This window comes from Symphodus melops, assembly GCF_947650265.1.
Source record: "Symphodus melops genome assembly, chromosome: 10".
Lineage (NCBI taxonomy): Eukaryota > Metazoa > Chordata > Actinopteri > Labriformes > Labridae > Symphodus > Symphodus melops.
Window position 1 is genome coordinate 4452655 of NC_136700.1, and position 17797 is coordinate 4470451.

The 17797-nt window shown below is 42.8% G+C and overlaps 1 protein-coding gene across 5 annotated transcripts in view; it reads left to right on the forward strand.

Moving 5' to 3' along the window:
• Positions 1–17797, forward strand: part of stard13b (StAR related lipid transfer domain containing 13b) — a 64605-nt gene that overhangs the window by 44407 nt on the left and 2401 nt on the right. For 4 of the 5 annotated variants that reach the window (XM_079353370.1, XM_079353369.1, XM_079353372.1 and 1 more), the window contains 8 exons: positions 10896–10967; positions 12097–12178; positions 13646–13709; positions 14661–16030; positions 16139–16309; positions 16636–16795; positions 16995–17193; positions 17412–17625. In XM_079353370.1, coding sequence (XP_079209496.1) covers positions 10896–10967; positions 12097–12178; positions 13646–13709; positions 14661–16030; positions 16139–16309; positions 16636–16795; positions 16995–17193; positions 17412–17625 — 2332 coding nt within the window. Of the gene's footprint in view, positions 1–8060; positions 8284–10895; positions 10968–12096; positions 12179–13645; positions 13710–14660; positions 16031–16138; positions 16310–16635; positions 16796–16994; positions 17194–17411; positions 17626–17797 lie in introns of those variants that run through there. The other variant, XM_079353373.1, reaches the window with a different exon arrangement.

Below are 17797 nucleotides of genomic sequence, written 5' to 3' on the forward strand. Positions count from 1 at the left end.
CTTGCTTCATACTAAATCAAATCAACTTTGATCACAGCAGGTGAATTTAGCACAACAGGAGGTTATATCAAACCAGACAGCACATGATCAGACTCTGTGAAAGTACGATAAATCTGCCTGTCAGTTTACCTGAGTCAGAGTTCATTGTCAGCTGACTTTGCCTGTAATGTCGACGTCCCGGTTTGTTCAAAATGAAACACATTCTGTTCACTAATTGATACAAAAGATATCCATGACATACCATGTCACCCATGCAGAAAACACAGATGGAAATATTAATGTAACTAATGAAAAGATTCAATATGCTTATCTAAAATGAATATAAATACTCTTTCTCATGCTAAGTGTATGTATGTGTATATAAATGTGTGTATATGCCAAGACCTTGTTTTTATTTTCGGGATTTTTGGTTTGGATTTGTCAAGCGTGCAAAGACAAATAAGGATATCTATAACTCTAAAAGATACCTTTGAAAACAAACTGCTGTGAACATTTAATTTCAAATAAATGTTGTTAATATAACACATAGATAAGTGAGATCTTTGGCCTGACAGCTCTGAGCTCTGAGAGCTCCTCAACAACCAAATGTCTCAACAGTTGGTTTGCAGCCGTTGGTATTTCCAGCTGTGTGACCGAATAATTCAGGAATCTCCTAACGGACAGGAACAAACTGACTCAATCCAGCCAACCTCTGCTGAATAAAGGTCACATTGATAAAGCTCTTACTTATTTTGGCCTGTAGGTGGCAGGCTGATCTCACGTCCTTCCTGTCGTTTTCCCTCCTGTGCTTGAATCAGTGTCCTTCCTTCAAAGTCAGAGAGGCTGACAGCTGCCACATGTGCACAGTTAATCATTGACTGAGAGCAGATTTCAGAAATGCCTCGGCTGCACTGTAACAGGAACACAAAGTCACATATTAACAGAGCCATGAAGGGAAGCTGATCCAGTTCTCCGGACCTTTACATGCCAATGATTAGAACAAAGTTAATTACTGAAAAGCACAGCTAACGTGCTACGTGCTGCAAACTTTAAAAATCAATACGCTTCGACCCAAATGATCACTTCCTATAAGACAGCAAGTTAAAAAAAGATGGTCTTGAAAAGATACAAAAAGAAGGTAGATAATAGAAAAAACAAATATCTAACAGATCATTTAAATTCCTGAATTTAATGATCTAAAATCACGTTTTTATTCATATTAATAAAAAAAATAAAGATAATTGTCAGGTAATATTCTCCTTACTGATTTGCATTGATTCATAAATGACATTTTTCAGACAGTGATTGTTGCCCAGTTGTCATCTCCTTCTGTATTGAAGCCATGTTAGAGTTCATCACTTGGCTGCCCCCCTGTGGTTGTAAACAAGATGTGTTATTGAAGACTGAGAGACCACAGACACTCAGCTGGGGTCTTATTTTATTGGTCTTTCATCTCAGCAGTGACCTTATGTACACTTTGATGGCCATGCATGACAAACAGTCCTCCCTTTTCTATTAAATCTGTGTGTGTGTGTGTGTGTGTGTGTGTGTGTGTGTATTCTCTAATAAAGCAGAATACTCACTTCGCTCTTGATAAGCTATATCCACCTCCTCATACACACATTCACTGTCTCACTGTCTTTGCTGCGACACATGCGCGTGTCTTGTGTGTGTGCTGAGAGACTCTTGAGGCCTCCTGGTAGCCGTTCTCTTTGATTTTGTTAATTAGGAGCAGCGTCCCTCAGGATGGCTCCATCCTTTTTTACTGCGGAGGACTGTCTCACGGTAGGGGTCCTTGTTGTGACAGTGGTCCCCTCTCTACTCTCTGAACCCTGCAGAGTCCCCTCTGGGATCTGGTCCAAATGAGCTTGAGGTGGGCCTTATGGAGCTCTGCAGGACTTGACTTCAGAGGAGTTTCTTCTTGGTGTTTTTTTTTTTTTTCTCTTTTATGCATATCCTGTACGTCATAGCTGTTGGCACACCTTTGTCACTTTACACATTTCTTCGGCCCTTATTAGCATTCTTTAATGAAGTGCCCCTTCATCTTGAGACGTTTGATTTGTGTGGGTGCCAGAGCTTATGAAACATGTTGATTACTTTCCAGTCCGTCTTTTTCCATGTTCCACTCGGGATTTTGGGTTGTCTGGCTGAGTGTTTACTGTCATCCTGCTTTAAGTTGTGTTATAGGGCGCTCTCGGAAAAACCAAATTACAGTGTTTATATAGGCTATCAAAGGGAAGGAAGAATTACAGCCACACAACCGTATATTACAAGTGAGAAAAACAGCATGACATGGTGAGGCATGCAGCCTTGACTGTTCTTTACATAAAACCAGACATGTATGCGCTTCAGATCAGATGGCACACATACACACACCTCTGGTGGTATATGTTGGTATGAATAAAGTTAACCACATGAGCACACAGGGATCAGAAGGAGATGACTGTTAAGAAGATGGCTTTAGCACAGGAACGAGCTCATGTGAAAAACTCTAAAACCATTTTTTTTTTCATGGTATCTTACATTCAAAGCCCCCCCCCCCCACCAATTTGACAGCAAAAGTCTCCTGCTGAATATGTCAGCGCAAAACAGCTGACTCTTTCATACAGCTACACCCAGAAAGCTTGAGTTAGTTTCTGTGTGATTTTGGGGTTGAGTTTGTGGAGTTTCTCAGCGAGTCAGAGGTGTAGTCAAGAAGTTAAATGCTTCTGGAGGACGTAAGTGGACAGAAAAAGTCTTCCAGGCCCCGAGGTTTAACTTTCATTTTGAAGTTCTTTTTCCAAGCCTTAAGTCTACAACCGTGGCCTGAACATCCCCATGGGTTCCTCTCATGATCACTTACATCCCTCTACTTTGTTGTTTTTATGCTTCCTGGGAAGATTTGTCATGGGGTTATGAAGTCTAAGGAGCTCAATTGAATAGAAACAATAACTTTGAATAAAAAAACAACATCGAGATAAGACAGGCGATTTCTGGTAGAGTAATGCTTTTGAATTCATAGAGGGCTCACCCTTGATGTGTGTTTTCACTGAACAGCCTGCATAATTCATCCTGCACCAGGTTGTTTATTTTTCTGTGCACAGTAAAAAAAAAACAAAAAACAACTTTATCCCTACAACTTGCACGATAACAACTCTGCAATAGTCAATAGTCCCGGGTTTTAGGGAGGTATGCCTGGATGATATGAGAAAGGAAATCTCTAAAGTTGATGTGTTTTTATCACCAGAAAGCAAATCTTTCAGAAAGGCCTTGCCAAAACACTTGAACATGCGTGGGAACATGGCTACAGTCCAGCATCTGGAAGTGTTTAGCAGAAGTGAGTGCAGTATGTATTTCACAGAAAGCTGGGCTGATTGATTTCTGCTCTGTTCCGAGCTGTTGCCCGTAAAGCGGAGGTACTTAAGGATGGGGAGATTTCTGAGGTGTCTCCTCCTTCCTGGTGGTTTCAGGTCAGACGTCCCGTTTCTAGTAAAGGACGTTTTCTCTTGAAGTGTTTGCTTGAAGTCACGTGCCGAAGGATCCTACAGTGTGACCGAAAGGGGAAGAAGAAAAAGAGGAACACCTGTCTGTGAAGCTGGAACACGCTCCCCTCGGTTTGCTAAATGACTGTGAGGAATCAACATGTGGTTGTTAGAACATTTTCTCAAAACGGAGCGAATATGAGCCGCTGCTCTGAGTTGGATGAACCCTGCAGAGCTGACAGTTTGAACATTGAACACTTGGTTTATTTTGAGAGCATGCGGCCCATCTTAACCCATTATTTGACCAGACAGGCTCAGTGTGTTGGTTTGGGAGGAATTCTTTGTAAACTCTTCAGTAAGAGGCCGTTAGTGGTCACATCCCTGATAATATTTCCTATTTCTATCCACGGATGTCGTCGAGTGGCTCGGAACACATGGATTGTTTATTTTTGGAAACACTTGAACCAAGTTTTTCCCAGATTTTAAATGCAATACCCCTCCTCGAGGCACGATGAGTTGATGTTCTCAAGAGGGCAGACAGACATGAGCCAGCTCTTTGCTTTTACTATGTGACTTCTGGTAACCAGCACTGCACAGGAGTCGGAGAAGTGAATGATAGTCTGGGTATTTAAGTGCCGTCACTGTTTTATCATGAGTAGAATGGAAATGCCGAAAGAGCTGCCACCGGTATTTCCAGACTTTACAAAGAGCAACAGGCAGAAAAAGAAAGAGAGAGTTGAGGGGTTGTTGCCCCTGAAGATGAAAGCTGTTTCTCTCTGGGTGTCCTTCAGAGGTGAAGGAGAGTGTTACCACAGCTGTGCTGCTCTTGTTTGAATTCAATACAGGACCTCAAGAGAAAAACACAGCTCACATGACTTTTGACCCAGCAGGCTTTGGCAACGGTCAACAACAGCAGCTCTCCGGCTCACAGAGTCGTGTTATTTACTCTCAGAATCAATAAGCTCATGCTGTGTGTGTGTGTGTGTGTGTGTGTGTGTGTGTGTGTGTGTGCTGTGGAGGAAAGGGGCACCTCAGTCTTTTATCAGCCGATAAATAAAATATTCCTGAAACAGTTTTTTTTTTTTTTACTAAAGCAAAAATCATAAACGTCATCAGTCTTTAAACAAGATAATTAAAACATATGTATAGCGGGTAACACTGCTAATGCCTCATTGGCTAGAGCTGTGCAAAAAAATCAGTGCAGCTAACAATTGTGATTTTCTCATCCCCCACATCGATACGTTGAAGTAATTTCATTCTCCTTTCATTTCCCTTAAATTCCTGTAATCACAGAAATCAGATGGTTAGTATACTGGCTTCTAGACGCTGAAGCTGCTGCAAACAAGAGAGAGCAGCGGTGGTCGAGTGGCATACAGATGAAGTGAAGGGAGTGAGAGAGTGTCACGTAAACAAAGCGATTGATTCACAGAGTTTACACTCTGACAATCTAATAAGTCTGTCTACAACTCATCACAGGCCAACAAGGAGCCTTTTGTTTGTTTACAGATCTCTCTGTTTGTCCGGCCACACCTGCAGCTCTTCACAGCCATGACACGCTAACCCATCAAACTCATAGGTTGAAACGTTTGTAAAGTGCTTTTGTCGTCTCATTAAAAGCTACAAAGTGTCTGTTACAGAAGGGCAGAGAACACACGAGAGAAACAGCAACCTCATCTCTACGTCTCTATTTATTGACCTGCAGAGTGTAATGACAGGCGCAAAAGAAATGTCCTGAACACAGGAACATGATGAGTAAACTTCACCATACATACAGATGCCATGGGTCTGTGCAGACACAGACATCACCACAGCCCAGCCCTATCCTTGGCTCTGGCTCTTCGTGGTCTGGCTGGTTAGCACTGTGTTTGTCCTGAGCTCCACATCCTGCAGGAGGCATTGATGTCTGCTTTGTAAATCCACTTGTAACTGGAGACCTGCGGCCCACTGAATGCAGCTCTCCACAGGTCACACGGGACCACAGGGCAAACGCCGGCCCGGGATTTGCTGCCTCATTTGTATTTGAGGACATTTTCCTTTGTTGTCTTAGCAACGCAGCCCGGAGCTGATCATTTAAAACCTGCATCCCATGTAGAGTACGGGATAACAGGTCCCCTGTGTGTCAAATGAGGGGGCTGGAAGCCAGTGAATGATTCAACAGCAGCTCTCTCTGTAATTACTCGGCCTGTGGAGCCCAACAGCTCATGTGCCAATCACTGCATCAGGACAAAAGTCACATCAACAAAGGATCTGTGTTGTTAGTCAGCTCTGCGGACAGATATCTCTTAGGTCGGGCTTTTGTCCTTTGTCTGCATTACAGGTGATGACGAGAACGGTGAAAAACTGAAGACGGGTTTTTGATATTTGCGAGTGGAACCTCCTGTTAGGCTGATGATTATGTCCTATTGTGTGGAGGATGTTGGAGTCTGAGGGACATGTCGAGCGTTGTTAATTAAAAACCTGCTCTTGAAAAAAGGCAGCCTTTATTCCCACGACATCAGGGGCAGCATTAATCCACCTTGTGCATTTCCAACATTCCCCTTTGATTACCTGAACTCTCACAAATACACGACAAGTCTCCTGTGCTACATCCTCCATCAACAACGAGTCTTTTTTTTCTTTTTTCTTCTTCTTCTCACTCATCATTATTTGTGCTTCCTGTTTGCTCCCCTGTGAATGATTCCACTCTGCGAGACAGGAGGAAATGTGAGGCTATTTTGGGCATGAGACATCAGATGTTGTGGTTTTTTTGGGCAGACTTTCAGAGAGGGCAGTGTGTTTCCCCCTGGCTGTCTGTCTCGTCTTACTATTACAGTAAGGCTGACTGCTCACTGTCTGTATGCAATTAGCATCATAAAGGGGGAGAGAGGCCCCTGCTTCATGCCTCCCAGCGTGACGACACCTCTCCCAGCCAGCCCACTTCTGGACTTTTTTTTTTTCTTCTCCCATATAGCTGGCTGTCTCCGTCTTTCCCCAGGTGTTTTTGATACAGACAGTCTCAGCTCTCAGTAATGGTCCGTGTTTTTTTTTGACTGACATATTTGGCTGGCTTGTCTGGCTGATTCATGCAGGACTGTACAGTGCGGGGGAGGAGTGGACTCACATTTTGTGCGGGCTGCCCAGTAAATTAAAGCAGATTGTTTAAGTGTGCCTTTAAAGCTCTGATATGTCCGGTGTGTATTTATTGTTATAAGGTTTGTTAAGGTGACTAAAGTGCTCTGCCTACGTCAGTGTGTCTGCGCTTGCTGCTTTGTACCCACTCCTGGCTCCAGAGATGGGTTTTACAAGAGGAAACGGCTTAAACGTCACAAAAGAAACAGTCGCAGGAGGAAAAGGCCGCACATGGAATTCTACTTAAGCTTCAGGAAATGATGGATAGCTGTGATGTCCTTATGTAATCATGGTGCCATGGAGCATTCCCAGCCAATTAAAGAGCCTCTCATTTTATACACACACATTTGAAAAAATGGATTTTCCTGATGCATCATAGACTTCTGTCATCATTGATTCTATAATAACAATGTCAAACAGGGCGGTTAATTAAGGAAACAGTTAAAATCCAGCAGCATTAAAAAACAGATTTTAATTTGATGGTCAAAAAACATTGATATTTCCTTATTTGCAAATAAGGGAGGCATACACTGGGGGAATATAAAACTGAAGTTCTCAACTTTCATGTATTCACTTGGCAAACCCACTGTGTGCTCCTGGGTTTGGTTTCATCCGTTCTCCTCTTGGAGGTCATTAAGAAAGTTGTAATTAGTCATTATTTCTTTTTTGTACTGTTCTTTTACTTTTGAACATGTGAGCTTTGGATATCTGCAGCGAGGGTAAATATAATATGAGATTTGTTCAGAATATGTTTCTATATAATCTGTATGAACTACAGCTCTCCATAAGTTCTCCTATTGTTAGATGCATATAAGTTGTTGTCTTTTTTGTGTCCAAGAAACAGGAAATCTTTTCACACATCGTTACAACAAATGACTCTTTGTTTACTGGACACACCACAACAGTGTGAGGTGCCACAGATCACACAGCTCCTCTCATTCATTGACTTCCCTTCAGACAAAGAGGCAGAGACGGAGGTGAAACAGACCAATTCATCACTGTGATGATGTTAGCGCTGAGTCTTGTGAGCCATGTGCCTCAGCATGATTCACTGCTGCTGATTGCTGACAGTTTATGTCATGGTTTTCCCCCCCAACTTCAGCTGCCTACGCTTTTTTCCATTTCGTCGAACTGCTGGAACAACATCTGGACTCTGCGAAACCCTCGCTGCTTCCCCTTTGTTTGTTTTAATGGAACTTTTCTCACAGTTTTCACACTTAAGGAATGATATTTTTGAAAGACTGTGAAAGCTGACTTCATGTTATCTGAGCCAAGATAACTGAAAACAAAGAAAAATATCAGTAATGGTAGCCATTTTAAAACATGGCCTTGAATTACAAGACGATTCCCAGAATTCAGAGGCAGCTTAGATCTTTGCCAAAAATGTGCTGAGTGGGGTATAAAAGAGTTGTCGTGGGCAGAGCTGGGTAGGAGGGCTGGGCACAAGGAGCCGAGGGAGGGAGGGAAGGAGGGAGAGGGGGAGAACATGCCACAGAAAGGGGGAGGATTGAAGGAGAGATTTAGTGTTGGGACAGACACATGGTGGTTGGGGGTAGATGGAAAGAGAAAGGGGAAAGAAGGAGCTGAGGATCTGAGCTCAAACTGCGAGCTGCGTTCAGAGAGGAGGGCAGGAATGTGTCTCAGTGTGGGAATGAAGATGCTCCGTCATGCTCCGAGACAATCTGAAGTCTTAACGGATTTATGAAGTACTCCGGCTGAATGATGAAAATATCCCGTAAGTACAGATGAGTTTGTGACAGCATGTAAACTGCAAGATAACATAGAGAGGCCTGAACTTTATAGATGATTGTGGCATGTTTAAGTAGAGAATAAGACTTAAACAATGAACGTTATTGTTTATGAAAGTGTATGAAAGGCAGAGGATCATCAAAGTCACGAAGCCTCACTCTCAGACAAATGCATCTCCGGGCGATCAAAGCACATCATAAAGTGCTGGAAAGTTTTTCAGCCACATGTGGTCGGCTGTAAATATTTTTGTGAAAGACAAGAATGTGAACAAGCCTTTAAAACTGTCATCCTTTTGGCAGCGTTCGTGTCTGCTCTGCCCGATCACTGTCCAAGTGTGCCATATCGTTCCCTGCAGCTCTTCAAAACATGTCATATCTCAGCGATGAATTGCATAACCCCTGTTCGTGATAGTGAATGTTGCATAAAAGTGAACTGTAAAAGAAAGGAGTTGCCCTTTAGCGGTACACAGCCTTTGACAGTCTGGGCTTTTGTGTAACAGCCAAACTGGGTTTCATCCCTTTGTGAAACCGTAATTTTATACTGTACACAGTTTTAAAGCTTGTGGAGAGCAAACACAAGTTCTCGTTCATTGGCACCATGCCCGCCCAGCCTTTTATCCACAGGAGATTTCCTTAGAGAGAGGATGAGAGGACAGAATGTCTCGGTTTCGAGTTACTGGATGCCAAACAGAGAGGAATTCCCAGCTCAGGTTACGTGCTCTCAGGGGTCCAACCTGCGGCTGTGGGACACAAGAGGACCAGGCAGCGCTCTGACTGAGGAGCTGAATAATACTGGCCTGATATTATCCACCTGGGAAGGAAGGTCAGCTGAACAGAAAGCCTTTAGCTCCTGGTGATACAGGTGGGAACAGAGCAGAGCGGAGCAGCAGACTCATGTTGACTCCTCTGTTGCTAAAGGGGGAAACAGTAGACCGCTTTTGTCATCCAAGGACGCGAGGCGCCGTTCATATTTATTCAGTTGCTGCTCGGACTAAAGACCAAAGTCACTTTTCATTGATTTTTGGGTGACACACATGTGAATCAGCCCAGGTGAGTCCCAGAGCAGCCGTTGTTTTTTGAGAAGTGGGCGATAGCAGTATCTCTTTGCAAGGTTACAGTGGCAGTAATTACACAGTATTGTGTGGTGAATGAGCCCGGTTCATGTTTCAGCTGCAGTGTGACAGACACAGACCCAGAGAGGAGCTGAGACCTCAGATGTGTGATGGGAGAGCTGGTTTGTTACCCATGGGTGCAGATTATGGGAAGCCTTACATGGATGTGATGTTTGAGCCGATGGCTTTCATGACAAAGTCGGAGAAACCTCATGCATGAGGAGAGACGAGTTTTATTACCTGTGTGGTTTAAAGAACTGAAGCTGGTAAGAATATCTTCACCTTGTATTTCAAGTCTGCACTTAGTTTTTATTATTTCAAATGATTTATAATTTATAATTTATTTTAAACAATTACATAGTTAGTGTTTATTACTTAGTTTTTATTATTTCAAATGATTTATAATATATTTTAAACAATTACATTTTCTAATAACAGAGATTTACAATACAAAAACTGTGTGGATACAAAATGTATTCTACAGAAATGTCTGATGTTCTGATCTTAGAAATAGGATTAGGGAGATTCTGTTGTTTGATGTCTGGACCTGTATTTACATGTATTCATAGTCAACAAATGACTAAATACTTTCTAGATTATTCACTACATTGTTCATGGTTAAAGACAAAAAATAATATGAAACATGTTCAAGAAAACCACCTCTGAAGTGTTTCTTAACCAATAGTCCCCAGTTCTTTGTGGAAACTAGTAAATATTTAGATTTGTAAAAAATACTAACACAGATATGTAAAATGAATACATGCTGATTTAAAGTAAATCTGGTAGTCTCGTTATGCTTTCGAGAGATATTGGATGAAACATGTTTATGTAATTTCTCTCTGAGTGCAGAGCAAACTGTGTGTGTCGCACTGGTGCGTCAGAGAGAGCGTCTCACTCAGGCGGCAAATGACACCAAACTCTATTAGCATTAATGGAAAGGTGCCAACGGTCTGTTTCCTCTGCTTGTCATCAGCAGCTCTGTAGGCTGCAGACGGCAGAGGGACCTGCATGCGATCCTGACTGCTTTGTTTATCTGAAATGTATTTTATTATGATCTTTTACTTTTTATCATTCTTTCATTTTTTTTTTTTTTTGTTTGTGTTTTTTTTTAAACTACCTCTGGCTCTGTGTGGTAAAAGGTGCTGCTGTCTTTTCACCCTTTTTGCCTTCTTTAAAGTCCTCAGTTTGATCTTCTATCACACATATTTTACTTACGTCAAACAGAAAGTGATGTAAGATCCCATGTTGTTTCACGTGAGTGAGCCGGAATACCTCCAAGCAGACAGACTGACCCCTCAGGTCATCACCGCCGTGTCATCTCCAACATATCAAACAGACTTTCAGTTTTAGAATCACCAAAGTCTGTGTGTCCTACAGGGGATTCTTGGCTGCTGTTATTGATGCTCCAGTGATTTTGACCTTATGTGATGGCGTTTCACTTTCAGTCCCTCTTTTCAAAACAAAACATGTCTTGTGTTTTCCTGCAGAGATCGAGGCAAAGGAGGCGTGTGACTGGCTGCGGGCAGCAGGATTTCCCCAGTATGCTCAGCTCTTTGAAGGTAATAAAAGCCCCCTTTCACCTCCCACATATATATCACACAAGGGGAGGAAATGTTGTTTGGATAAAAGACAGAGATGAATGTGGTAGCACACTAATAGAAGGACTCTGTAATAAACTAAAGAAGACGTTTTTAGTGTGACTGGCTCATCTGACGTGAAACCAAACTCTTAATTGGCATTAAAAGGACTTCTCTAAAAGAGGATGAGTAGAATAATGCTACACACTGTCATCTAGTCTTTTAACCAGTGTACACAAAACCGTGCATTCACAGGCTGCACACAGTGAACCTCATTTACACAACTGTCCTCAGGAAGCCTCGGAGCAAGGGCTCCAGACGGATCCCCAGACACCGCAAAACGAGCGGAACATCAGCCGCTTTTAAAGTCTAATCTTTTCCAAGCTACAGTTACTTTATAAACATGTCCTCTGCGCTTAAAGACTGAAGTCATGGGAAGAAATGGGTTTTATCAGAGCTTAAAGTAGCTCGACTCCCTCAGATCTTTGTGTACAGGCCAGACTTTTAATGTGCTTTGGTGCAGTGCATTTGTTTGCTGACAGTTTGTAGATTGTTGTAACAGAGCTCAAGCAATGTGCACTGATAACGGCTGTAGGCGCACAAAGCAGATAACTTGAGTTTTCCCTCCTGATGCAAGGCATTACGTATCAGAAATGACATTAATGATGCAATCTGTTATTTCGATGTAATCTGCATTTAAAGCCAGCAGCGTACCCGAGTGTCTGCACAACAGGCCGAGCCTTGTCGAGTTTTTTTTTGTAGCTGCTTCTGCTTTTCATAAAAAGTTAATGACTTCTCATGAATGTGGAGGAATGTCAGATTCAGAAGGTCTGGATTCAGTCTCTTATGTTACATAAGAGGGGGCCCATACTCCGAGCAAGACGTAATGCCTGCACAAGCCCGAGCGCTGCTGTTTGGGCAAATTCTGACTCTTCTCATTAGCATCACATACAAAACAAGTTCTGGTGGTTTCCAAGACCTCAATGTACTGCTGGAAAGAATGTGGTTTCTCTCCATTTATCCCATTCATGAACACTGCAGCATCAGATCTACTGTATTTTTAATACTGACATTTTCTCTCATTTGAATGTGTTTTTTTTTTACCCATCAGATTCCCAGTTCCCCATTGACATTTCTCCAGTGAAAAGAGATCATGACTTTCTGGACAAAGACCTCGTGGAACCTCTGTGCAGGTAATCAAACATGGCTCATCCATGACTCAAAGCCACAAATATTTCATTCATTAAGGAAAGCAGAACTTGTGACAATCCCTGAATAAACACGATTGTCACATCTGTTGACGACATACCTTATTTATCTCAGCGACCTTATTTATTCTTATTCAGAATCTCATAAAGAAATGATTCATTCATCTGTCAGTACTGAATCCACTGATAGAAACCCTTCTACTCTTCTAACTGAGTGATACTTGATTTGACTTTTTTCCAAGTTTGCCTCAAAGAACATTAAACTCACACGAAGCCAACAACTGGTGGCTCCACACCACTCCCTTGTAGGGCCAGACAGCTCATGTACTTTTTTCAAGCGCAGATGAAAACAGCGCTTTAGTTATCCCAGTAACCACGGCAACCGTCCCGCAAGACAAGCCTAGGGATCGTGAGGGTTGCCACGCACAGCTCAACATACTGCAAACTCTAAACAACTCTGAAGCGACTCTGAATCGGAATTCCAAAGTAGCCACGGGATAAATAGAAGACAATTGGAAACAGTCCCACCACCAACGTGACTTTGCCCATACATCCAAGTGTCTCTATGGCAACATAAGGTTGGTTTTGTTGTCAGTTACGCCTCCCTCCACACCATGAGTGCTTTGATAGCGCTGAAAGTGGAAGGATATTTCATGTATGTGAGTGCTCTCTCTCTGATCCCAGGCTGAGCACGCTCCTATTTTAGAAACCACATTCAAAGCTCTTCAGGCCTGTGGAATAAACGGCCCCCAAGTTTCAAATCTTCTCCTCAGTCAGGTCCCACTATCTACGCTAACAATCGTGAGAACTCTTTGTTTGTCTAACCCCTGTCATCTTCAGCACCCGTGTGAGCCTTTTGACTGTCGCAGAACAATACAGTCAATCTGTAAAAAGACTGTGAGCAGTATGAGGAGCAGTTAAAGCTTGTTATTATCACACCACAAAGGAGTGCCATTGAGCTGGTGTGCACTGTCATGCCGTCATCTTTTCCCCGCGCTATTGTTGGTTCATGTGAGGTTATTTGTGCTGTTACTTTAAATATTCCAGTTTGCACACCCATGAAACCTCTAATCACCGAGCACATGTTCCAGGACAGCATGGTGGAGGACAAATACTGAAAACCTTACATTATTTTTTTTCTGATATGTACACAATGTGTTTCCAATGTCATACTGCTGGAAACCACCTTTAATGCCCTGATCACTAAGAGCCAGCGCTTAAAGAGAGAGAACAGAGCAAGTCTAAATTACCGTTGTTCATTTGGTTTGGGATACTTTACCACGGACTAACTGAATTTCCCTCTGGGCCTGGTTGTACATCCCGACCTGAAGCTGATTCAGTTAACACTCAAATAGCATAAACAGAACAGGATGTATTTCTGGAGTAGTCATTAGGAAACACTTGTGGTTTGTTCAGAACATTTTTCATCCCCTTGACATTATTTTCTTTCAGGCGACTCAACACCTTGAACAAGTGTGCCTCTATGAAACTTGACGTAAACCTTCCGAAGAAGAAAGTAAGTGTCAGCTCTAGATTACAGGCTTCATCGTCAAACTAAAGGCTTTTGTAGTGTTTGACTTTGAAGGTGAATAATTACACAACAAGTGTGACTCTAAGCTTGAAGAAGGATAACATGCTGGTGATTGTTTACCTTTTTCTCCGGCAAAGAGTGAAGGGATAAGTGGGTGTCAAGGTTTCACTCTGTTTTGTAATATAACGCTGTGTAACATGCAGTGCCTCTGAGAGTTTGCTGTCTGTTTGTACACCTCTAAAAGCTTTATTTCTCAACTCGAATATCACGTTTGAAATATGTAAGTAGAAGAGAAACATTCGTAGCGCTGTAGAAAGTGATGTTTTCTTACAAAGACTGCCTGGAGTTATGCATCTCCTCCCTGCACTGACACAAATACAATCTGGCTTCATCCCTCTACCCCAGATTCTGTGATATTTGAGCCATACTATTGTTGTATTCATGTTGTTGAGTAGGACAGCTTTTTATCTGTCCCCACTTTGGAATGCAGCCCGCTGGCTCATATTGAGGATTTTTCCCTGTTTGGTCTATTTATGGAAAAGTCTTCAAGTCAAAGCAATCATTTGTCCGGTGTTATATCACTGTTGGCTGGTTGTATAATGTTTATAATTCAGCGCAGATCCCTTAGCTGTTTCCTACGCTTCCTCTTTAAATGTTTCTTAAAGCATAGATGACACGATGCTGCACAGGATTTACCTTGGAAGTCAGAGGATTTTTTTCGGTTTTCATTTTTGAACAGAGACAAATTTTCTTGAATTCGTTTTTGAGGCGGGGGAAAGCTTTAAAAATATGTCACGCCCTTATTCTATTTCCACATCGTACAGAGGAATGAATGCACCCAAAATAGAAACATGCATTTCCACAAGGAGTATTAAGACAGCTAATTAAATCATGTGGGCTGGAGTTAGTGATATAACATAATCTCTGTTTCCTCAGAGTGAAGACTCTGATGAAGAAGACTTGTTTGCTATCAGCGACAAATGGACATTTGAGTGGAGCAGCCGACGCTGGTCCAGATTACAAGATATTGATTGTCTGCTGGAAAACCAGGGAGAGGGTCATCCTTCCAGGGGCGGCGTTCCTCTAAGAACCACCACCAGCAGCGAGAGCGTTCTGACTGACCTCAGTGAGCCAGAGGTCTCTTCTCTGCACAGCGAGAGCAGCGGCGGCAGCGGTCACAGGGGCCTCAGCGCAGAGGACTCTGACTGCTCAAACCGCACCTGCTCGGACTCCGCTGCAATGCCAGACTCTACTTGCCTCACAATGCCTCACATCCCCAAAGAAATCGCTCACTTCGGCTCTATAACTGACAAACACGGCAAGACTAGCCGAACCCGTGCCAAAGACTTCCTGAAACGTATGGATACTCTGCGTTCCAGGGGAACTTTGGGAAGAGGTCGTAAGTCATTAGTGATCAGTGCTCCAGTTCTGCAGGAGGAGACCCAGGCACTGAAGACGCTGCGTTGTGTGGAGATAGTCAATGGAGAAGTAGAGACTTCAGAAACACCGTCCAACAAAGTTGCTCCATCCCAGTCCAGCAGTGAGGGCAGCAGCCATTCTAGCGGCAGTGCTGTCAGCACACCCAGTCTGAAGGAGCGTAAGCCACACCGAGCCGACTACAAACGCAGTGGGATGTATTTGGAGGACATAGACATCTTCTCAGGCAACCAAGGGAATAAAGTTGCAGAACAAAATCGCAGGAATGAATTCTGCTCCCATGAAGACCTTGTGGTCCACATTCCCAAAGACCACAAGCCAGGAACCTTCCCCAAAGCACTGTCCATAGAGAGCCTGTCCCCAACCAACGGGGCTTCTATCAACTGGCACACAGGCAGCATGCACCTGGAATCTGCACCACTCATTTCATGCAGGAAGGAATCTAGACCTGTCACCCAGTGCTGCTCCAGAGGCAGCCGCATCAGCGTGTATGATAATGTTCCTGGCTCCCATCTGTATGCCAGCACAGGAGACCTGATAGACCTGGAGAAAGAGGACCTGTTCCCCCACCTGGATGATATCTTGCTGCATGTCAATGGCTTACAGCAGATTGTGGACCACTGGTCTCAGAATGTGTTGCCTGTCGCAGAAGGATTAACACAGATGGACAGGGAGAGGAGAGAGGACACAGTAGGTCTCCAGTGTTCTAGCCAGATCACATTGGACTTTGAGGGAAATTCTGTCACAGGAAGTCAGACCACACCAAGTTACGGGGATGGAGATAGAGTTTCGTTAGTGGAGACAGAATCTACACAACTCAGGGAAAGAAGGGACTCAGGAGTAGGCGCTTCACTCACAAGACCTAATCGGTAAGACACATGCAACTGGAAGTCCCAAATGTGTATTTCATTCCAATAGCTCAAAGCGTAAGTGAAGACAAAATATATGTTTAAATGTCTTTGCATTTATTTTTACAGATTACGATGGCCCAGCTTTCAGATATCTAATCGCATTAGTCACTCAGTCGCATCCCTGCAGATAACCAACCAGTCAGCAGGCCAGCTGAGTTTGTTGCAGAAGTTTTCTCTTCTGCGCCTAACTGCGATCATGGAGAAGTACTCCATGTCTAACAAACATGGCTGGACTTGGTAAGTTTCATTTAACATAACAGATCCACTCTGTCATTTATCTCTTAAAAAAATAATGATAACATTTTTTCTTCTTCAAATCATTACATTTGTGCTGTTAATTCTAATAATAATAATAATAATAATAGATGTTCTTTTAGCTTAAATATTTTAAATACTGTATCCCCTTAAAGCTTCTTTAGGAAGTTTTTAGCTGGTTGTGAAACAAATATTGTCATATTATATTTAACTTCTGTAACGTGGATGCATTTTTTTTGTTTCTTTCAACATCATAGACCCTGTGTATATACTCCTAACATGTAAACAAATACATCTGTCGCTCACAGGTCTGTGCCAAAGTTCATGAAGAGAATGAAGGTACCCGACTATAAGGATAAGAACGTGTTTGGAGTGCCTCTTATCGTGCATGTGCAACGTTCTGGACAACCGTTGCCGCTGGGCCTGCAGCAGGCGCTGCGCTACCTGAGGAGCCAGTGTCTTGACCAGGTCAGCCACAGTAAACACACTCTTAGGTTACAGGTTACATGGCTTATCTAATGTGAATACTGTGGTGTAAAGTTTCAGATTGTACTTACACAGGTTGTAGGGAAATACAATAGTAGTATATTAACAATACAGTGAGAGGTGGAGTTAAATGTTGCTGTCATCCGTCAGGTTAACCTACAATCTTCTCTTTTACCTAAAGGTGGGTCTCTTTCGTAAGTCAGGGGTGAAGTCTCGTATTCAAGCTCTCAGGCAAATGAATGAGAACTCTCCAGACAATGTGAACTACGAGGACCAGTCTGCGTATGACGTGGCCGACATGGTGAAGCAGTTCTTCAGAGATCTACCCGAGCCTCTGCTTACGAGCAAACTGGGAGAGACTTTTCTTCACATCTACCAATGTAAGGACTTCATTCTTTCTTTGGCATTTTTGTGTCAACAGATTTTATTTCTATTTAGAATCACTTTTAAACTGCACCTGAACTCCGAGCAAAAGGCATTTGGCTGAGTGAGAATGCAATTTCAAATCCAACAAATGACCTCGGACCGTTCATTCTCTCTTCTATCGGTCTGTCTGTTAAACAGAAATAACAAAAAATCCTTTCTCTCAAACTTGCAGATGTGCCAAAGGACCAAAGGTTGCAAGCCGTCCAGGCAGCCATCATGTTGATGTCAGATGAAAACAGAGAGGTGCTGCAGACTCTGCTCTGTTTCCTCAGTGATGTAACTTCCTCTGTGGAGGAGAACCAGATGACACCCATGAATATTGCTGTTTGCCTGGCTCCGTCTCTCTTTCATCTTAACATACTCAAGAAAGACAATCTCTCACCAAGGTACTGTTTTATGAAGTCTTCTAGTTTCCAGCCACTCTGTGCTTTTAACAAATCTAATGAAAGACGCATGCATGCATGCATTCTATTAACTCCTGCATGATTATCTTCACATATGACTCCATAAAAATAGACGTAAAATATGTGACAGAGCTTGCTCAGCCCTCAGGAGTAC